At 30.2% G+C, this 22,010-nt stretch overlaps 1 protein-coding gene across 7 annotated transcripts in view; it reads right to left on the bottom strand.

Moving 5' to 3' along the window:
• The window catches only part of LOC107438242 (growth arrest-specific protein 2), a 187,550-nt gene that overhangs the window by 17,025 nt on the left and 148,515 nt on the right, over positions 1-22,010 (bottom strand). The window contains exon 1 of one of the 7 annotated variants that reach the window (XM_016050473.4): positions 6,096-6,856. The exons of the other annotated variants lie outside the window; for them this stretch is intronic. Within the exon in view, the coding sequence (XP_015905959.1) occupies positions 6,096-6,183 (88 nt within the window). The 5' untranslated portion in view covers positions 6,184-6,856. Of the gene's footprint in view, positions 1-6,095; positions 6,857-22,010 lie in introns of those variants that run through there. 7 annotated transcript variants of the gene reach the window in all.

Consider the following 22,010-nt stretch of genomic DNA (forward strand, 5'->3'; position numbering starts at 1 on the left):
GAACAATGTTTTCATGGGGCACATTAGGACCCATAATCCTCATAGAACAATCCCTGACGTCTGTAAGCTACTTGAACATAGTTGCAGACCAGGTTCACCCATTCATGGCAACAGTTTTTCCTGCGGGGGATGGTGTTGACCAACAGGATAATGCACCATGTCATAAGGGTCGAATCGTTATGGATTGGTTCGAGGAACATTCCAGTGCCTTTCAAGTCATGCCTTGGCCCCCAAATTCACCTGACCTTAATCCAATAGAGCATTTGTGGTCCTACTTGGAAAACCAAATTCGTGCTGCCACGCTACCCCCTCGCAATGTGAGGGAAATGCAGAACTAGTTGGTGAGCGCTTGGTACCAGATACCTCAGACTACCTATCAGCGCCTTGTGGATTCAATGGCACGTCGGGTGCTAGCAGTTTTGAGGGCTAAAGGTGGTCCTATATGTTATTAGCAGGGTGATCATAGTGTAATGGGTCTTCGGTGTATATTATAATAATAATGATAATAATAATAATACCTAAAGCTAAGTAGAATGTAAAATTAAGGGATCTTAAAACTAAGGGTAAAAAGAATTATATTTTTTAATTGTAGACTAGTCTTTTAAACCGATGAGAACTTTCAACAATCTCTTTCACATAAAAACCAAGCACTTCGCGTATATATTATTGTTAATTAGTTAGAAAATCTTTATTTATAAAATGAATCCATACTGGGCAGTAAATTATCTCTATGAAATATCTTAATAAATAATTGTATTCGGTGTTATTATATTGTGTTAAGAAAGTCAGTGGTTCACTATGGTTACCACCAAAAGAAAAAACAACAGAAAAAAAATAGCACTCTATTTTTTTGGAGCAAAGATCAAACTTTTTGACAATTTTATGTTTCACTGAACCGTGGGAAGTATTTTCTAATTATTATACGAGATTATTGACTTTTGACAAAATTTTTTACCCGAAAGTTAGAGATGTTTGCAGTTTTTAAGTAAATGTTACAAAACAGCCTGGGAAAAATATATTCTATCAAAATTCTCAAGTAAAAAATAACAATAAAAGATACTTGTGTTCAATGAAAGATGTTATCAAGAAAACTGATCACTATTCCTTTGACACATGGGAAAATAATGTTGAAAGTTATGCCAAAAAAAACTTTACGCTGTTAATCCAATGATAAAAGAATCTTACCCCAACAAGTAGTATGTAAGATTTCATGAATAAGAATGTCAAAGTAACATTTTGACAGACTTCTGGGGGAGAAAAAGGAAACTAAATGTAGAGGGTGTTAAGCTTAGTTTTCTAGCATTCTTGAAGAATTCGTAAAAACGTTTATAATCCTTAATGCATGATTGCACTTAATCTCGGGAAAAAAATTTGCAGTCTAAAACATTTTTTTTTCATGCTTTAATTTCACCATGCTTAAATTCAATGTATCATGTTTTAATTTTCATCGGATATATAATTTATTTGCTAATAACTTAGAATATAAGTTTTAAAATAAACCAAGACCTGCTGCGGTTCGCAATTGATGTTCTTTTACTTTATATTATAACCATCGTTGTGTGACCTTGTAATTTTGGACCCAATCCAGAACACAAGGAACTCCTTAGGGAAAATTTTGCCTTCGTGAAGGACTTTTAGAAGGGACTAACCTGCATTTGCGTTACATGAAGAGGAAAAGCACGAAAACCTTCCACAGTTGACCTGACAGCAAGAGTTCTAGCCCATGATTCGCCAACATGTGAGGATATTTTACGTCAGATCTGTGATCGGTTTGAGCGAGGTGCGGAATTTTTTCGACCATTCATCGCTGGGATTCGAACCCGGGTCAGCTCATTGGGAAACGACCGCTCTATATCCCCTGAGCCACCATGGCTCTTCAATTTATGTTTATATAAATCTTGGATAGAGGAGTTGCATGTGCATTTTGTGGATTGTTAATTGCTTTATAACCGAATTAAAAAAGTTCTCATTCAAGTATTTGATAATGTTATTAAGAATGAATCACTGATCAGATCACGATGAGGATCTGATCATGAGAGAGCAGCTGATAAATATGATAACAAGTGGGCCCGATCGGTTGAAATATTAAATGATTGCTTTTTAACGATGAAAAAAATGCATCACAATCTCTGAGGAAGTTATTTTTAATATGTAGGAACAAAACAAGTGCAAAAACTGGGATCTTTCGGAAGTAATTTTTCTTTACATTCATAAGTTACAAATCAAAAGGTTGTGCGTGGATTGCTGTAGAATGTAAAATATATACTGAATCATGGAGGTGGAGTTTCCACATTTCTCATAATCCACTTCCCTCTCTCCTCGTTGAGTATATCAGTACTAACAATTACGCAATTAACGATCAAATAATTTAAAATTAATTTATTCCAAAAACAATTTCATTTGACTTATTTAGTAATATAAAATTTCGAAAATATTCTTAATGATATTTTTATTTTAAATTTCATTTAGCAATCATGGATACTATTTATTTAATAAAAATAGAAAAAAAATTACTTTTTGATAAAAAATAAATAAATGAAAGATTGGAACATAAAATAGAAAATAAATAAGTATTAGTAAATTAAAATACTAACTACTTACTTCTACTCCTTCGGTAAATAACGTTAATTTTTTTAAACTTGTAATTATTTTTGCAATGTTAGAAATATATCAAGGAGAAATTTCAATTGTTCCGTTTTAAAGTTAATATTGAAGATTTTCGTTTCAGTCTGAACAAGATATGAAGTAAAATATTTTCCCACAGGAAGCATTAAATTTCTCTTATTTTACGACAGCAATAAAATGCTCTATTAACTGGTTCATCGGACATGCGAAAGTAAAAACTACAACGAACGTGAAAATGCTTCTGGGAATATTTGTTGGAAGGTTACTTTTGCAGTTACTTTTGGAGTTTAATTATTTGTTATTGTTACTTTTTGGTTATTTGTTACTTTTGGAGAATTTCAACAGTGATTTTTCCCTCTTTGTTCCACGCTGCTACTAATAAAAAGTTTGGTAATTGAAAAAAAAAAAACTTTAAAAAAATTAATTGCTTTTAAACATGAAGAAAAGCTTATGTGCACATTTAAAAAATATTTTTTTATTTTTTTTTATATTTCCAATGGCAGGCCAATTTAAAAGAACAAAAAGGATAAAATAACAAGAAAAAACAAGACAAAAAGAGATAAATAGAATTGAATGCATAGTGACATGCTTAGCCCATACGGGCCCACGGGCCCTAGCCTCCCAGTAGCGTTCACACACAGTAGTGAAGATGAGCGCAGGGCAGACGGAAATATGGGGCAGGCCCATGTCCTCCCCAAGGCGACAGAGCTTGCATTTAGGACAGTCAAAAATGTTTACACTAAAAAGGTGTTTGGCCAGACAGTCATGGCCCGTTACAAGTCTAAAGAGAGCGACTGCCTTAAACCTGGCAGTCGCTCTCTTTAGACTTGTAGAAAAAAATTATCAACAACAATAATAAAAAAGAAGAGTTTTTAATAAAAAGATTCAAGTTTCTCAGAAAATCTAAATTTTATAAGTAAACTTTACAATGGAGAGAAAAATAAATGGAAAAATTTAAATCAGTAAATATTTCTTTCCAACAGAATTATGAAGAAAAAAAAAATAACAGTGTAAATAAATAAAAAAAAAATTTTTTTTTTTCTTTACGCTTTCAGCTTTGCGAATCTTAAATAGTGATTTTTCAATTTTATTTTTTTACGCGTAGAAACAAATTTAAATTTGAAAAGATATGTTTAAAAATTTCAAAGCATGCATACATAAAAATATATTTTGAATTTCACTTAAAAAGTTTTTAATAAAAAAGATTATTATTGATTGTAAAAAATTATTGTCGAACAAATAAACTTTGATATTCTTTAAAATCTGTTATTTTGAATGTAAAACTTGCTATATGTCTTTCTCACTAACTACATGAGTTTCAATATATAAATCAGATTATCAAAAATGTAAAATCAGTTCTCGTATGTGCGCCTTAGCATTATTTTCCCACAGTAACAATGAATATGAAAACGTTAACATAGCACTAGTATAATTAACATTAGTATAACACTTTTTAAACTCAAAGCAAATTAATTTATATATATATTTTATGGCATTTTTCAATTCAGACTAAAATATTTACATTCTTTAAACATAATTTCATTGGATAATAAGTCTAACGTTAGAATTAAAAACGCTATAAGCTCAATTTTAGTAAATATGAAAAATCAGCTTTAAGATAATGTTAGGAATATCAAGAAACATCTAAGAATCATCTTTTTCGTTTGAAAACAGCTCTATTAAAAAATTTGGAAAAATAAATTTACGTTTCAAATTTATAGTCAACCGCAACATGTTTTTAGAAATTTACGGTTTTTTAAAAATAACACTTAATCAGTTTCTTAAAACAATACAACGAGATGATTTTTAGTAATTCATTCAGTTAAGATTGTTAACTTTTTGAAAATATAAGAAAATTATAGAAGTAATCTGACAATTAACGGATTGTAAAATGTAAAATGGACTAATTATCAAACAGACGGAATAGAGAAATGTAAATCAATCGATAGAAATAAAATTTCCTTCTTTGAATTTCGCAGCAAGTAGTAAAGTTTAGCTTAAATAAAAATAATGAGTAGAGCAACAAATTTAAACAGAGAACACGAAAACAAAACAAGAATGGGTGAAAAAGTTACAATGACATGTCAGTAGATAATACACCCATTGAGAGTGTCCTATTTCAATGAAATAAAATAATTACGGAGATTTTCTTTTAAGTTTTCGGCATATTGCAGCGTAAATAATAATAATAATTATTATTTACGCTGCAATAGTAATAATCAGATTACACCAGCTTTAATAACGCACTGGCTAGTAATACATAGTGGTATGAACTGCGTAACAGTGTATTTATAAATAATTTTTCTGAAAGATACACGTGACTCTGTATACAAAATAAAAAAAGGACCCTCCTGAATAACTTTTGATCTAATGATCGGATCTTCACGTTCTAAGACTCATTCCTAATGGTTTGAGAGAGTGACATCAAATATACTAATTACTAAGTGCAGACAATATTTTAAGTTAAAAAATCAGACATGAAAACGTACTTTCTCTAGAAAAAAAACTTTTTCTTTCTTTCACGGATTCGAATTTTTGACTCCCTAAATGTAGGGGGTAGCCGCACTGGGAAATATGGCTTCCATAGTTTGAGATCAGGAGAGCACTCCAAAGTTTAGACCCCTTAATGTTAATTTTTTGCGTATTTCGCTATATCTCTAGAATTTTTTAAGCGATTCGAAACATTTTTGCACACAAATATAAAATTCGTTTATGCAAAGATAATTCCATTCAAAAAATAATTTGTAACAAATATTTATTATTATTTATTATTTTATTTAATAATGGTCAAAAAAAATTTTGAATTTTAAGTCATAAAAATCTTTCTTCATTTTAATGAATATAATTTTGCATGGCAAACAACAAAATTTGAGCAAAATTGATTGAATAGCTCCTGAGAAATTAAATTTCATAAAAGTCAGATGCTTAAAATTCGATTACGAGGTATTTTATTCAGAAGTTTTTTTAGTTTGGAATTCGTAACTTAAAATATCCTCTGCAGCAATTAATTAGCCTATTTGAGGTCACCCCCACCCCCAAGCCATTAAGATTGAGTCTTAGAACGTGAAAATCAAATAATTAGATCAAATGTCATTTAAGATGGTCCGGTTTTTTTTTGTTGAGGGGGGGGGGTGGCACTGTACATCTTTGACATTTCAGCATTATAGAGTACCTCTGGCGTTGTCAATTTCCTTTAAATAACGATTTGGCAAAGTAATAATAAACAACTAATTCTTTTCTAACTTAAAATATTTTAAAAGTTGAAATAAACCCTTATGATTAAGGGTTTCCCTAATGCAGATTATTCTTTTTGGAAATATAATTATGAAAGGCTTACATTGAATAGACTATTTCTTTAAAAGAGGGAATTTCTAACTTTAATATCACATTAAGTAAAACTATAATTAAAAAAAGTTATACTAACAGTTATACTGTCGCAGCAAAAGTTTCTATTTAAAATATAAACTTACTTAAGAGATCTCGAATCCACGTAATAATCTTGCTCATTTCATCAGCTAGCAATCTATCTCGTCGATTACGATAATGCATGATCTTCATGAGATGGTTAGCCAAGATAAATATTCTCGTTTCGTTCGACAGCTTCAGTCGTTACTTCGGAACTGACACTCAATTAATTAGACGATTGTTTGGTTGTGTATTTTATTTTCCAAAATCAAATCATCTTAAAATTTTATAGTAACCAAAAAGAATCGAATGATTTCTTGAACAATATAAGATTTTCTTTACTGAACAAAACAATAAATTACTTTGCTTTAGAGTTACAAAAATAAGGGTTTTTCAAAGACAAAACTTTTCTTTAGAATCGGCACAAGCAATTCATTTCGGAGAAGAACTACACAGCAAAAGATTTACGAAACTACTAATTAAAAAGAAGTACCAAACGATATTTTTCTCGAAAAACTTAAAATCTTTTTCTCTTGAAAAGAAAAGTAAAATCGTCTGCTGTAGCGCTGAATCGTTAGTTCGAAAATGCTTTGATCAAGACGGGTCAAAAGAAGTTCGAAAATAAAAATTAGTTCAACGGTGCCACAAAGTGCCGAGCACTTCAATTGAGTTGAAGGAAGGCGATTTCTAAATTGGGTGCTTAATTTTGATTGAAATTGGAAAACGTATCGAACTTGTCCTCCAGCACCCAAATGCCTATGAATCTCTACGTGAGGTGCATCTTCCTCAAATCTGAAAGAAGAAATTGCGTGGACGGGAGTAGGTGCCGTCACCGTGACCGTGAAACGAGGAAAAAAGTAAATCAAAATTGTAGGTAATTCTCGCTTTTTACGTGAGGGGGTGTCATATAAACAAGGAAAATTTAAATCATTCAAGAGCAGCCAGACATTTGCAAATGAGTGAAATGTGTATCTTTTTGAGAACACCTACGAAGATTGTTAGACGAACGCAGCTGAGATTTAAAAACGTCAATATCATTCCAATGATACCGATTTCGAAAGGGTTTTTAATAGTTAGTTTGAGTTTTCCATTTATGTGATACCAGGAAGTTGTTTTAAGTTCAAAAAGAGTATATTTTAAACACGATATTTGGAGCTATTAAAAGCTTATTATTGTTTAGAGTAGTCTTGAATGTTTGCTTTTAACTTTACGCAATGTTTTGCTTTCAAAGAATAATTGCTAATGCAAAGTATTTATAAAGTCATTCGAAAAGCATCTAAAGATGTATATTAGATTTATTTAAGCTTATCTTCAAAAAACTAAAATAATGAGAAACAATTGCAGGCTATGGGCGAGTGGAGCCCATCCTCGCAGAAAATTATAATAAATAAAAAATAACAATAATACTAACAATATAAAACTTATGCAGCTTTGGCGATTTTTTTTTTGAAAGGGAAATATTTAAAAATAAAACAGAACATACTGTCCTTTTCTTGGGATTAATTTTATTTTTCTCGCAATTTCTTTCAGGGTTAAAGAACAAAGGATTTTATATCATTTAAAAAAATAACCTAGTTGACAAGGGGTGGCTAAACACGAGTTTCACTTTTGGTCACGAAATACAAAATAAGAAAGCTTCTACCATGAATTGAAGAAGAATCCATTGTTTTGTCCTCGAAATTCAAAATTCGGTATGATCACTTGGCCGTATCGCCTAATCAGATTATAACGGCTATGGACGAGACCTTAATAACACTTTATGTAGCGGAACTACGTATAAGTAGCAAAGATATTAGTCTTCTTTTCTTTCTTTCGTTTCTTCTATAGCAAGTTATTCTGCTGAATGACGAGGAAGTCATCATCTAATGTGACTAACCAAGACGAATATCTTTCTTCGTTCTTTCCCCTCATAAAATCTTAATTAACTTCACATTCTATGGGCTGTTGGAATTATAGTCAATGCGGTCCTTGATATCGGGAATGTTTTTGAGTGGTCAGCTTCTTTTCAAATTAAATTATTTTCCAATCCAAATTAAGTTTATATAGATTACTTGAAATTATTAAAGAAGCTTTTCATAAAATAAAAATGTGGCATCTTTATTTCCTAAATTAATTTTAAATAAACTGAAAATACTAAGAAGAGCTTTTCTTTAAAAAAGAAAAAAAAATGGTAACAACTTTATAACCCAAATTGCATTAATTTATGCTTGAAAATATTAAAAAATCTTTTCTTAAAAAAATTGTGGCAACATTATTACCCAAATAGCATTAAATTAGAACTGAACTGAACTGTAGGATATCTGGGTGCCTGAGGTCACGTGCGGCCTTTTATCCATTCATCTTGATCTTGATCAATGTGGTGGTGGGATAGCAAATGGAGTAACACATTTAAAAGAGCCTTACAATAATAAAGTATCACCTGAGCTTTTTTTTCTTAAAAAATAAATAAATAAACAAATAATGGTAGCTCTATTCTTAGCATAATTGTGGTCCTGAACCGAATAAGAAGGTGTAAGTTCAAGAATCAAAAATCTGAAATTTAGAAAAAATATAGAATGTCCAATTAAGATTGAACCACTAATAATATTTTTTTAATGATTTAACTTATTAAAATGGAAGAGTTCAAAAATATTCCAATATAAGATGAAAAATTCAATATCACTCTTCGAATTATATTAATATAACTTTATAATTAAAATTTAAATTTTTTTTTTGAGTTAAGCCTTCTTATTTAATTGCTTTTTAAAAACAGTATTGTGTAAGTACATTTTAGATGGATTTGATCGCTACCCCTATTAAAAAATTTAACAAATCGTAAACTCCCCCCCCCCTGTATACTTTGATTAAATTTTTTCCCTCGTAAACATAAACTTTTTCTGTAAAAGTTAATAATAGGGAATTATTATTATCCTTTTCTAAAAGAAGATTAACGTTTTTAATCAGCATTGCTTATACACCCTTTACGTCTATATCAGAAAAAAAAACTTAAACCCCGACGTTTTATGTGTTTACATAATATTTATTAATAAATGGAACCAATCTATTAAAATTGTATCATTGTTGGCATTTTTAAGATGGAACAACTACAAAATTTCGTTTTTTAAGTATAAGATTATTATTTTTGGGCTCTATGGTTACCATATATGGCAACGTTACTTTTAAAAAGTAACGAGTAAAACAAAAGTACAAGTATTTTTAAAAAAAGTAACGAGTAAAAAGTAAAAAGTTCTTATTTGAAAAAGTAACGAGTAAAAAGTACAAGTAAAAGTACAAGTACTAAACAAAAAAGTAACGATTTAAAAGTACATTTCTAGGAAATCGAAAATTCAAAGTAACCTAAAATTTTATTGAATAATATTCTTATGTTCTTTAATGTTTTTGCAAAATTGTTGTTATTTATTTAATTATTTTTAATTTTGAAAGTTATGGACATTAATTTATTTTTAAATTCGGAAGAATATTATAATATAATTTTATAATATAATCGTATAATATAATTTTAAAATCAAATATAATTTTAATATCAAACTTTTTATGGATTTGCACGAAAAAGAAATTTTATCTATTGATTTTAATTTTTAGTTTATTATTTTTATTTATTTAAATTACCATTGATTTAAAATTGTTTTACTCTATAGAAACGCGTTTTAAAAGCACAAACATAAACAAAGCAAACACGGGGTTTCAGATAGCTTTGTGATCTTTGAGCTAGTAAAAAATAATTGAATGTGCAGTATAAGTTGAAACAGAAGGTATTTAAACACGAAGTTAGCTGTGAATGCATATATATTGCACATTAATTTTATAAATTAAAAAAACATAAGCATTTTTTTTAAATTTAATTTTTTGTTTTTTTAGAAAGCTTACCGAGTTTTAGAAAAAAGTAACGATTTCATTCGATATTTCCGTTACAAATACTTGTACTTTTTCCCTAAAAAAGTAACGAAAGTACAAGTAAAAGTACTAAATTTAAAAAGTAACGAAGTACAAGTAAAAGTACGTACTTTTTACTTGTACCGGCGGTACAAGTAACGAAAGTAAAAGTACTGCCATATATGATGGTTACACACATACTATGGTTACATACATACATATTCCTCTTCACTCCGAATGGGAACATAGAGCTTCTTTCATAGTTTTCCATCCCAGTCTATTTGTACCACCCTTTTATTCATGGGAAGTCTGGCAGGCTGGATTCGTTCCTCCCGTTCTCATGAACGAGAGTCCAGTGCTCTGCCAACCAGGCAATTAAAAATATTGTTGAAGAAAGTACATTACCCTATCTAACACCGGAATCAAAATTGAAACATTCTAATTGTTGGCCAGTATGGATAACTCGCATATTGTAATTTTTACACATATATCTGATAATGTTTAAAAAAACATTCAGGAATTCCATGGTACTTCAACAGCTTCCATAGTATGGTTATTGATACCTTATTATCAATGCTAAGCGTGGGTATTGTTATTGATCACAAATTGTTTTCTTCGTACAAAAACATTTTGAATCAGTAACCTTACTTTTTTTAAGTCTGCATGAAGAAGGTAGACAGCAAAAAACCCTAAAGCTGGTATCTATATTTAACAAAAATTTGGTGTGGATAATATCATCAGAGAACAAAATACCAGCTAAGAAAAATCTCGCGTAGTATCAAATAATCTAATAGCATTCATTATGTAGTTTTTGTCGTCAAACCCATAATATCAGAGCTAACATAATATGCTATTATAAAAGACCTTCATTTTGAAATTGAGATGCTGTTATGTCATATTTAAGACAAAACCTTGAAACTTGTTTTGCCGTAGAGATACCACAATGAGGTTTCAAGTGATGATAGGTGCATCACTTGAAATGCTCTTTTTTAAATGTATTAGATTTAATTTTCAATGTAGATAGTTATTTGCTTTTAATTGAATATTGTGTCGATCAGATAACGTGATCATCATAAACAACGCGTTCAATTTTAAGGAATAAAAGAATGCTCATTAGATATTATTTGTTTCGATATTAAATAATGTTTGTTTATTATTGGTATTGTATGTTTATTTATTATTGTTTATAGTAAAAACACTATAATTTTTTTCTATACTTTTATTTAAGAGTTTTTAATGTTACGAATCAAATATGAATCATAATATTTATAGCATAGCTGCAACATGAACGAAAGAAATTTCAATGGATTTTATAGTTTCAAAAAATATTTATGCAAATAGTAAATAAAATATTCCACACGAAAACTCCCTTTTTGTTACGCTGTTTTGTTCTTAATTTTGAGTGATAAAAGATAAGAATCATAATATATTTAAAGCTTAGCTGCAGGCATGAACGAAAGAAATTGAAATTTCAATGAATTTTATAGTTTCCAAAAATGTTCATGCAAATAGTAAAAAAAAAATATTCCACGCGAGAACACTCTTTTTGTTATGCTGTTTTGTTCATGATTTTGAATAATAAAAGATATAAATTTCATTTTGGATAGATATTACACAGTATTGAAAAACATATGGGTTATTTCATCATACTGATTTAATTTCTCTAGTAATAAAACTGCAGAAAAATGATGAGATTTAGTTTTTTTTTGTTCTTTTAATACAGTTAAAATAAATATTCTAAGATATAAACTAAAATTAAAAAAGGAAAATAAAATAAATGGCTAAATTAAGAAATACACTCGACGGGCTTTACTACATGCATATTTATGGAGTTATATGTAGCTAAATTTAATTGTTTAACATTTTAAATTCTATGAATTTTTTCTTTTGAGAAAATTAAAAGTCATATTGCATGCAATATACACTTTATAACAAAAAATCGACGCACCAAGAAGCAATCATCCGACTGCTTTGAAATTTCGTATGCATGAATGTTTTGAACAGATATGGCTGGAATGATGCCGACTGGGGACGTATAGTCTTTAGCGACGAATCCCGCTTCCAACTGTGTCCTGACGATCATCGAAGACGTGTTTGGAGACGTACAGGGTAGAGGGGGAATCAGTATTGCACGCCACACCGACCCTCAACAAGGCATTATGGTCTGGGGCGCCATTTCCTTTGACAGCCGGACCCTTTTGGTCGTCATTAGAGGTACATTTACTGCACAGCGGTACGTCGACGACATCCTAAGACCTATTTTGCTACCGTTCCTTTTGCAGCGCCCTGGACTGGTTTTTCAGCAGGAAAATGCCAGACCACATACGGCACGTGTTGCAATGAACTGTCTGCAAGCTTGTCAAACTCTTCCTTGGCCTGCCAGATTGCCAGATCTCTCTCCCATCGAGCATGTCTGGGATATGATGGGAAGGCGATTGCATCTGGCACGGAATGTTGATGACCTCGTTCGACAATTGGATCGAATTTGGCAGGAAATACCGCAAGAGACCATCCGGGAGCTTTATCGGTCTATGCCACGCCGTGTGGCAGCTTGTATCCAGGCTAGAGGCGGGTCAACACCTTATTGAACTTGTTACTGTGACTCTGCAATAAATTATTCAATTGTTCTGAAATCTGAATCATTTACTATTCTGTACATTGTCTTCCTATCCTCCAATTTTCGTCTTAATCGGACTACTCCTTGTTAGTGCGTCGATTTTTTTGTTATAGAGTGTATTAGGATTGCATTATTTTTTTTCGTGAAAGAAAACACTAGTTTCATAAGATTCAACTAATTGACCGTTAATATTCGCTAGTTTATATACAACTGGGGGAAAAAAAGCAGGACAAAAAGTTTAGGAAGAAATAAACGACAAATAACAGAAGATAAGCAATTGTAACTGTTCTAATTATTAATAATTAATCAGTAAGTAAACCAGCAATGGAACAAGACCCGAATTAACAATGGAACTCCAACAAAAATGAGCGATACAATGTATCGCTTTAGAATGTAACGCACGCAACCCTTATTTTTTTTTCATCAAACAGCTACGGTTCATTGCACAGGGTCTGAAAAGAAATTTCAAATTTGAGTTTTTTGTTCACGATCAAAATTAAAAATATTTTAAAAAGGTTGCGAAAAAAAAAAGAGTTTGCATTGTGGAAATTGAATATATCCTCTAACTTTTGACCCAATTTTCCTAAAGAATAATAACTTTTAACTATTAATGATCAGAAGTGGCATTTTTTATTACTAGCCTAGTTTTTGTTTATCATAAGAATAAATTACTACCACTAGGGGAGTTATCTACCTTATTAACAACGTAAATTCTACTTTTATAATGTTGGCAAGTTACACTGAAAACATTCTGGCAAAAAAACCGTAATGGCATTTCTAGCACGAAGAAGATAAAAAAAGAAAGAAAAAAAAACACCAACACTGGTAAAAAAAATCAAGATATAAGGTATTTAAACTATTTATTTATTAATTACGCCATCCACGTGGTACCGATTTACCGGAAATTCTGACTTTCAAAATTATTGTTCGTACTACCACACATTTTTAAAAAATTACAAAATTTAAAAGCAAATTTAACTAAATAAAGGGTTTTTAAGCCATGCTCTAAAGATCATGATAAAATTACCAAATTTTACCATATTTACCAAATTTTTATCACATATTATGAAATCATATTTTATCATTAATGTAACCAAAATTATTACCAAAGCGCTTCCTTACTCATTACCGTGCTTTTAAATATTTCCATAGAGTAAATTTTACACGAGTAAATTTTACCATATTTTGGTAGTTTTGGAAATTCTTTTTTTCACTGGGTAATTAAAATTTCCCTGTATTAGTTTCTTTCACATTTTGTTAGATGTATAATTTTTCATTAATTTTAATTTGTAATTTTAGATTAATGTTCGAAAACGTGCTCTTCCACATTTCATTTCGTTTAAAAAATTGATAATTCAAATTTTTGCAAAAAATAGAAAGGAAAATCACATGCTTTTTCGTTTTATTTTGAACTTGTATTAACGCGTCAATAATATCGAAAAATAAATCATGAGTATAAAGACGAAAATTAAATCATTAAATTCAGTGATTTGTCTGTTAATTCACGAAAAAAGTTTGCTCTTTCTGCAATTCTAACACAGATTCCGCTAATAGCTCAACTTTACCATAGAAATGCAAAACATATCTATAAAAAAAATATAAATACGCAATGTTCTCAAGATTATAATCATTAATGTACGATTGATAATGTCATTAGTTGTTCACTGTAATTTAAGTAAAAAATAAATGAATAATAATGACATATTCATCTTACTGATATTGATCATAAATTTTTCATGCATATTGAAATGAAGTTTAACATCCAATTGTGATAGATGATGTTTGAAAATAATATACCTAATCATAATTTCCTGATGAATATTAATTCTGAAACGAAAAGCAATGAGGCATGTATAGGAAACAGTTGAGTTATTGACAATTGCTTTTTTCTGTCAACTGTCAGCAGAATTGCTCGCCTTTTGTTCAAGAAAGGTAAAAAAAGGATCAGAAATCTGAATACAAACACTGTGTTTGAAAAATATATTTGCTATGATGAACTGCACCGAGTTAAATTTGTGAATTTTTAGTGCACATCAATAATTTTGTCATTACATATAAATACAGGTTTTTATTAACCTACCACTGTAAAAGTGCAAGATTCACTATTTTTCTCCTTCAAAATAAATTGTGCAAGTTATTTACCTTTCAATTTTGGAAATCAGAAAAGAAATTTTGCATTTCTGTTTACCCAAACCACAATCCTTGGAAATAAATACCACGCATACATTTTCTGATCATCTGAACAAGTTCATAGCATTGATTTATCAGCGAGCTTACGCAACGGATTGGATTAAAAACGTAAAAACTATAATTAAAACCTTCACGTCTTGATGTCTCTTAGCTATTTTAATGCTGAACGAAGTATTTGTATGCGCATCAGAATTATAATCATGTCTAACAGAAGAAATATTTAAAGCACTTTTTTATGAAAATATCATAAGAAGACAGAAGTAATGATATTCATTTATGAAAACACCGAATTTTTGTGTGGTGACGTTCAAGATATTCTCGGTAGTTAACTCTGAAACGCAGCATATCGAGAGTTGTTTGAAAATGATCTCGCATTATGCAAAGCTCAACGCACATCCAGCAGCATGCAGCAACTTTATGTATGCCACGAAACTTAGAAGAGTTTTGAGTGAACAGATTTTACACGTTTCCCAAACATCTTCACATTCACGCACGTTGGTTACCTGCAAGCTTTGTGGAGAACTGAGGTTGTACTGCATGTTCAAAATTTCACTATTCTACGTTAATATGCAAAATTTCTTTATTGAGAGATTTGGCACTTTCACGTAGCATCTACCACGATCACATATATAAGTTTTCTGGAGCACCGAAACTGTTCTGTAGTGAGTGGGCTACTTAGAACATGCGTACGTGAATCTGAGAGATGCTACGCGTGAAAGCGGTAAAACTCTCCAATAGGGAAAATTATGTCATTTAAATTTTCTTTTCACAAAAAAAGTACTAGATCATACAAAAGATTTTATAAAATATGCTTTTCAGATCAACTAGAGAAGAAAAAAAGATTTTGGGTTTAGAAACTTCCGATTCTGTAATATAGTAAAACAAATCGTTTATAAATGTTGAGGAGCTAACGGAAGAGTTTCCATAGTGTGAAGAGTGCTCAAATCCTTTGAAATAGCGAAGGTGACATGAACCAGAAAGTAAACATTCGAATATCTATTTCTGGGTATTATATCAGATAAGGCACTCAATACCATTGTCATGGCCAAAAAGTAGGAGTTATAGGATTGAGAGTTATTTATTCAGGGATATCCCATTGGGATTCGGGTAGGTGTCGCTGCTGCCCCCGCTCGGACACGTCCTTCACGAATCAAGCATATGATCTTTCTTGATGGACGATTGCGCAATATCCTATACCCACATTCAACATTTTACTCAAACATTTCATTCATATTATGCTAATGATAGCGTCTTAAGAAAAGAAGTATCACGTCTTGATGATCAAGTTATTTATTTTGTTAATTATCCTTAAAAAAAAAAGGGGGAGGAATATAATTTCACAATAATCACAATGTAATGAAATGATAAGAATAGGAATTTAAACTTTTGATTAATAAAATTGATAGTCTGATTTAATTGGAATTTTTTTAAGAAATTCAGGCGAAGACGTTGTTATTTGAGAAATACATAATACCCAAACTTTGGAGTTTTCTCTACACGTCAAGTTTAAACTGTAACAACTGAACAAAGAAAGTTAAGTGAACTGAATAAAGAAAGTAAACTCAATAAAGAAAGTTAAGTTTAAACTATTAGAATTTGATTTGTGGAATAAAATAAGTGAATAAAGTTAAGTTTAAGCTGTTAGAATTTAATCTGCGGAGTAAAATAAGAGAATAAAGAAAAGTTATTTTTGAATCGAAAAAGATGTTCTGTAAATGGCGTTTTGACATCTCTCTTTGTTTTAAAGCTGATTTTTCTCAAATTCTCTATATGCATTCAAAAATAAATTGAAAAATCGATACAGGATTGCAAATTAATATAGTTTAAAAAATTATTATTTCTAATACGAATAAGGTCAGAAATTAGCGTTAGGATCATAACTAACTTCACACAGGGCCCACGGCTTCATGAAAGACAGAGGAATTAACTCGTTGGATTTTCATGAATCTTATCAATGTATGACTCTTATCAACGTTTTATCATTTCAAAAACAAAAAGTTGTTGATTAACTAGGGAAAATGTTTTTGAACGTTTTAAAATTATGATATATATAATTTTTATCTTAATTTATTTGTTATTTTATACTGTAATTTTTTATCATTAGTATACCAGCTGAGTGATATTTATGACTTTCAGTATAAACTGGCATTTTGAGTAATAGACTTTACAGCCACATTATAAATAGTTTAGCTCTTGCATTAAAAAAAAGAAATTAAAAAAAAAGAAGAAAAAAATATATATATAATTTTTTTTTTTAATTTTCACTTTATATTCGTAAAAAAGATTACTATAATTTTGTATCAAGACTGCATATGAAAATTTTTTTCGTTTTATCACGGTTACGTAAAAAGTTTCATTATGTAAAAAAAAGTGAAAAAAGAACTGTAAAGAGTGAAATAACAATACAAACAATTTTTAAATAAAAAAAAATCCTTATTTCAGAAATGTTGGCATTGTTATGCCCTTCGGTATCCTTCTAAAACTATTCTATATCTCTTTCTATATTCTATTCTATATTTTTATATTCTTTCTATATTTCTATATCCTTCTAAAACTATTCTATATCTCTTTCTATATTCTATTCTGTATCCTTACTTTAGACAAAAAACAAAACAAAAAAAAACTTTAAAGCTAAATTTTAGTTGACCCTGCTGTATACTAAGCAGATGTTACAGAGACTCAAAATCAAAGAAAAAACAATCTTCTCACGACTTGTTAAGATTAATAACATCATTAGAATCCACTGTTGGAGTCCATCAATTCGTGGTGCACATTGTCAAAAGAATGAATTGTTAAGTTCACATAATTTATCGGAACAATCTGAAATAAGCATTATTTGAAATTAGTATTCCCGATTAGTTTCGATTATTATTGTCTATGCTGTTAATGACCATGAAGTTTAACTAGCCCGCCCAATAATCTTTGCTTTCAATCCTGTTCCCACGTTGCCAAGACGCCAGAAAACATCAATGTCGCGAGAGAGAGGGAAAAAAAAGTAAGAAAAGAAACTCTTTACTTTCTGGTCTCAATGGGCAAAAAAATAAACAGAACGACGTAATTACAATTGTCGAAACACCGTGAAAACTAGACTTACGAGTAGTCGAAAACATATTTAATTTTATTTGGTTGAATTGATAATATAATGTCTGACTGAAAGGATGATTATGTGCGTGTGAAGAATATTGTGCTATGAGACTTTTCCAGCAGTCCAGAGATGAATAATAATAACTGCTATTTTTCTTCGTTGTTATTGCTTAGAGATCTATTATTATTTTTAAAAAAAATAGGAGCAGGGTGATTATTATTTATTAGAAATAGAATTTCATTCTAACATAAACGCCATTAAGATTTTGTTTATGAAATAGTGAAGCGTGGCAGGGTAGGTCGTTTTTCTTGAAGTTGAACAAGTAGTTTTATGTAACTAAATTCTGACATAACACTGGTGCTGGACAAAACCTAAACGAAGAGTCTAAGTAATTTGAATCCAAAGCATTTGTGGCGAACAAATTGACTTAATAATCTAATCCTTCCAGGCTTGATAAGCCCCTATGGAATAGTTATTCAGGAAAATTAAAACTATCAGGTTCATTACGTCAGATCAAATGAATAATTTAAATCAATGGATTGAAATAAATTTTTCTAATCAGATTTTCAGAAAAATTTTAAAATGCCAATCAAATTATCTATTTTATACCCAGTTCTGCGATCTAAAATTTTCAACAAGGTAATTATTACGTGAGCTTCAAGCTAACAATTAATTAATTTCTTTCATATACTAAAGGATTGATCATTGATAACAGTATTTTTGGGAAAGGTAGAGTTTTGCAAATATCTTAGAGGAAAGAAAGTGGTCCAAAATAGCTAATAAATTATTACAATATATATGGGCAGTTTAATTTAATGGCTTCAGTCGATTGCTGATTTATCAACGCTTATAAGTTAGGTCTAATGGACTTGAATAATCGAAACCAACCCCATTGTGGACTAAAACTGTTGATCCTTGATAACAATCATGGAGGGGGTGTCAGCTTTGTGAGCGGTATCTTAAAGGAAGGTATGAGGAAACTGGTCAAAATGGATCAAAAAGTAAAAACGATATAAATGGGCAGTTATATGTTCACAGCCTTGTGTTAAATTGCCCATGTTTAAAAACTAGGCATAATGGATTTGGATAACCGACACAAAGAAATTCCATTTTTTCCTTCATTGTCAAAAAACATAGTCCTATTGATTTACATAATGCTAAGTATAAACTCTGCTTCTATTAATTTACATTCAAAAGCTTATTTTTATTCACTTACTATTGAAAGAATAGAATTATTCATAAATAGAATCCTCTCGCTCAAGAGTGACAATTGAAGATAATGAATCTATTATTTAGAATTTGATCACTGGCAAGGAAGGACTATCAAATGGCGCTATTATTCTCATCAGTTGTTGGGGGAGGAAGAAGTCCTTGAACGGGTAGCTCTCGTTTCGAAAGATGCCATCCGTAAATCATAAATAAGATCGTTCGAGTTTCTAGGTGGCGAAGTGACCGTGACCTACCTACTTCATTTTTGGTAAAGGAGAGCATCGAATGAAGAAGTAGAGATAGTGAAAGTGGTGGGCACCAGAAGCTCACTTTCTAGATTTTTTTTCTTCTTGTTTATTCAAATAATGTTATCGTGTAATTGATTTTTTTTTCTTCTCTCTTCTTCTGTTATACTATCTGCACTCTGTAGATTTATTTTCTAATTATTTTTTCAATACTTATGCTCTCTAAATGTGACAAAACTTAGACTACTGCACACACTTATGCTGTCTAAATCGATTTAAAAGTCGATGAAGTTAATTTGAAAATATTAAATATAAAGCGTGTGCAGCACAGTGTGTGCGACACTCTGTAGTTTTATTTTCTTATGATTTTTCCTATACTTATGCTGTCCAAATGTGACAAAACTCAGACGACTGCACATACTTTATAAATCGATTTAAAAGTCGATGAAGTTAATTTGAAAATATTAAATATAAAGTGTGTGCAGCACTCTGTAGTTTTATTTTCTAATTATTTTTCAATACTTATGCTGTCTAAATGTGACAAAACTTAGACGACTGCACACACTTTATGAATAGATTTAAAAGTCGATGAAGTTAATTTGAAAATATTAAATATGAAGTGTGTGCAGCACTCTGTAGTTTTATTTTCTAATTATTTTTTCAATACTTATGCTGTCTAAATGTGACAAAACTTAGACGACTGCACACACTTTATAAATGGATTTAAAAGTCGATGAAGTTAATTTGAAAATATTAAAAATAAAGTGTGTGCAGCACTCTGTAGTTGTATTTTCTAATTATTTTTCAATACTTCTGCTATCTAATTGTGACAAAACTTAGACGACTACACACACATTATAAATCGATTTAAAAGTCGACGAAGTTAATTTGAAAATTCCTAATAATTTTATTCTTGCTTTTCTCCGGTTCGTTTGAAAATTAAGTTTGATTTTACGTTCATTTTTTTTATCGTAGTCCTTCCACAGGTTAGAAGAAGACATGGCGAGCATTGGAAACCTACAACTATATTTAAATTATTTGTTTGTAATAATGTAAGCATTTTTAAAATATTAAAAGAAAAACATTACTAATTGCTCCAATTTCAAAATTTAATTAACTTGACTCTGAGATAATGACTAGAACTGATTTTTGGTGGCTTTAAATTCTAGCTGGTCTAGGCGTACACCCAGTTTGTCTTCCCTAAGCACGGCCTTGGAAGAAAGAAACGAATAAATTGGCAAAACTTATTACTATATCGAGAATGGGTATAATCAAAATTAATGTAAAATTTACTGTGTTTCTGGTTATTTGTAAAAGCTTTGTAATTTTGAATATTTTGGAAAAATATCCAATGAAATATAATTTTAAAATATGTAATAAGATTTAATAATTTTATCATACCATAGCTTATAGTATCAAAACCATTTATTCGGTTAAATTTACTTTTCAGCTTTGTATTTTTTGCTAAGTGTGGGGTAATAAGATCTATAATTTTGAAAACAAACATTTCTGGTTAACCGTTGCTATATGAACTGCTAAATTGCCAACTCAATGGTTAAAATACCAAATATTTTGGTTTTATTAGCCATTTTTTTTTAAACAAGAAATGTTATTAACATGCAGGACGGTAATTTTACTCGATTTTTTTTTTGTGTAGCAGCATATTCATTATTATTTATATATATTCATTAGGTGAGTTCTTTGAATAAACTTCCAGATCAACAATCATCTGTAATTCAAAATATAACGCGAATTTTGATCTTTTTGTAAGAAACACCGCCATTCAATGAATTAATGTTTTATACTAGAAACATGAAAGCATGAACATTTATTAGAGGAAAAAAAATTAAGCTGTTTGTTTAAACGGCAAAAAGTTTCATTCCGATTGAAAATCAAAAGGAAAATCTTAGGAAACCTTTAATCTAGACAGTTGATTAAACTTGCAAAAAACAGATAAGTTAATCGGGAATGATACGATCATGATAGGTACATTTTTTAAGCCCAAATCAAATTTCTTACGATCATGATAGGTACATTTTAAGCCAAAGCTAATATTTCACTTTTTCTCATTCATCTTTACTTCTACACAGTCTTCAAGATTGCCGGCATTGCTAGTTCTGACCAGTGATCGGAAGTATCGCTCTACAAGTAGTGAAACTACCGCAGTCGCTACTTTTTTTCGTAGTTCGTAGTGTAGCGTGTTGCAATCTTAAAAAAAGTAGTGTAGCGAGAAGTGCGATGCAAAAAAAGCAGTAGTTTGTAACGATTCCTGGCAACTACTTTTAAAAAAATTAAAAAAAGAAAAAACCCCAGATGTAACGCATTTTCGAATTTGATGGGTGCAAATCTCCACGGGTCCATCAATGGATGCAATAAAAATGATCCTGCATCTGCAACTGAGCGTTAACAGAAATTACATATTTAAAATAAAGCATAAGTAATATTTAAACTAGCCATTACGAAAATTAGATAGTTAATGACTTTGGGTTTCACTTTCACACTCGTAAAACATTAATGTTATTTCAAATGAAGGAAACATATTTTCGATGTACATAATTTCTCAGAGGACGTAAAAGAGCATTAAACAATTAAAAAATTGCAAGTATTTGACAATTTCGCATTTTTTAATATTCACTGTCAAAAAAAGCATAAGTTTAAAGTTAAATAAACAAATTAAAAAAAACATTTTTTTTTGGAATAACAAACTGGTTTATGTAAACACGAATAGATATTTCTTAATTATTCACTAATGTTTAAAGTT

Source organism: Parasteatoda tepidariorum, chromosome 4, assembly GCF_043381705.1.
Source record: "Parasteatoda tepidariorum isolate YZ-2023 chromosome 4, CAS_Ptep_4.0, whole genome shotgun sequence".
Classification (NCBI taxonomy): Eukaryota; Metazoa; Arthropoda; class Arachnida; order Araneae; family Theridiidae; genus Parasteatoda; species Parasteatoda tepidariorum.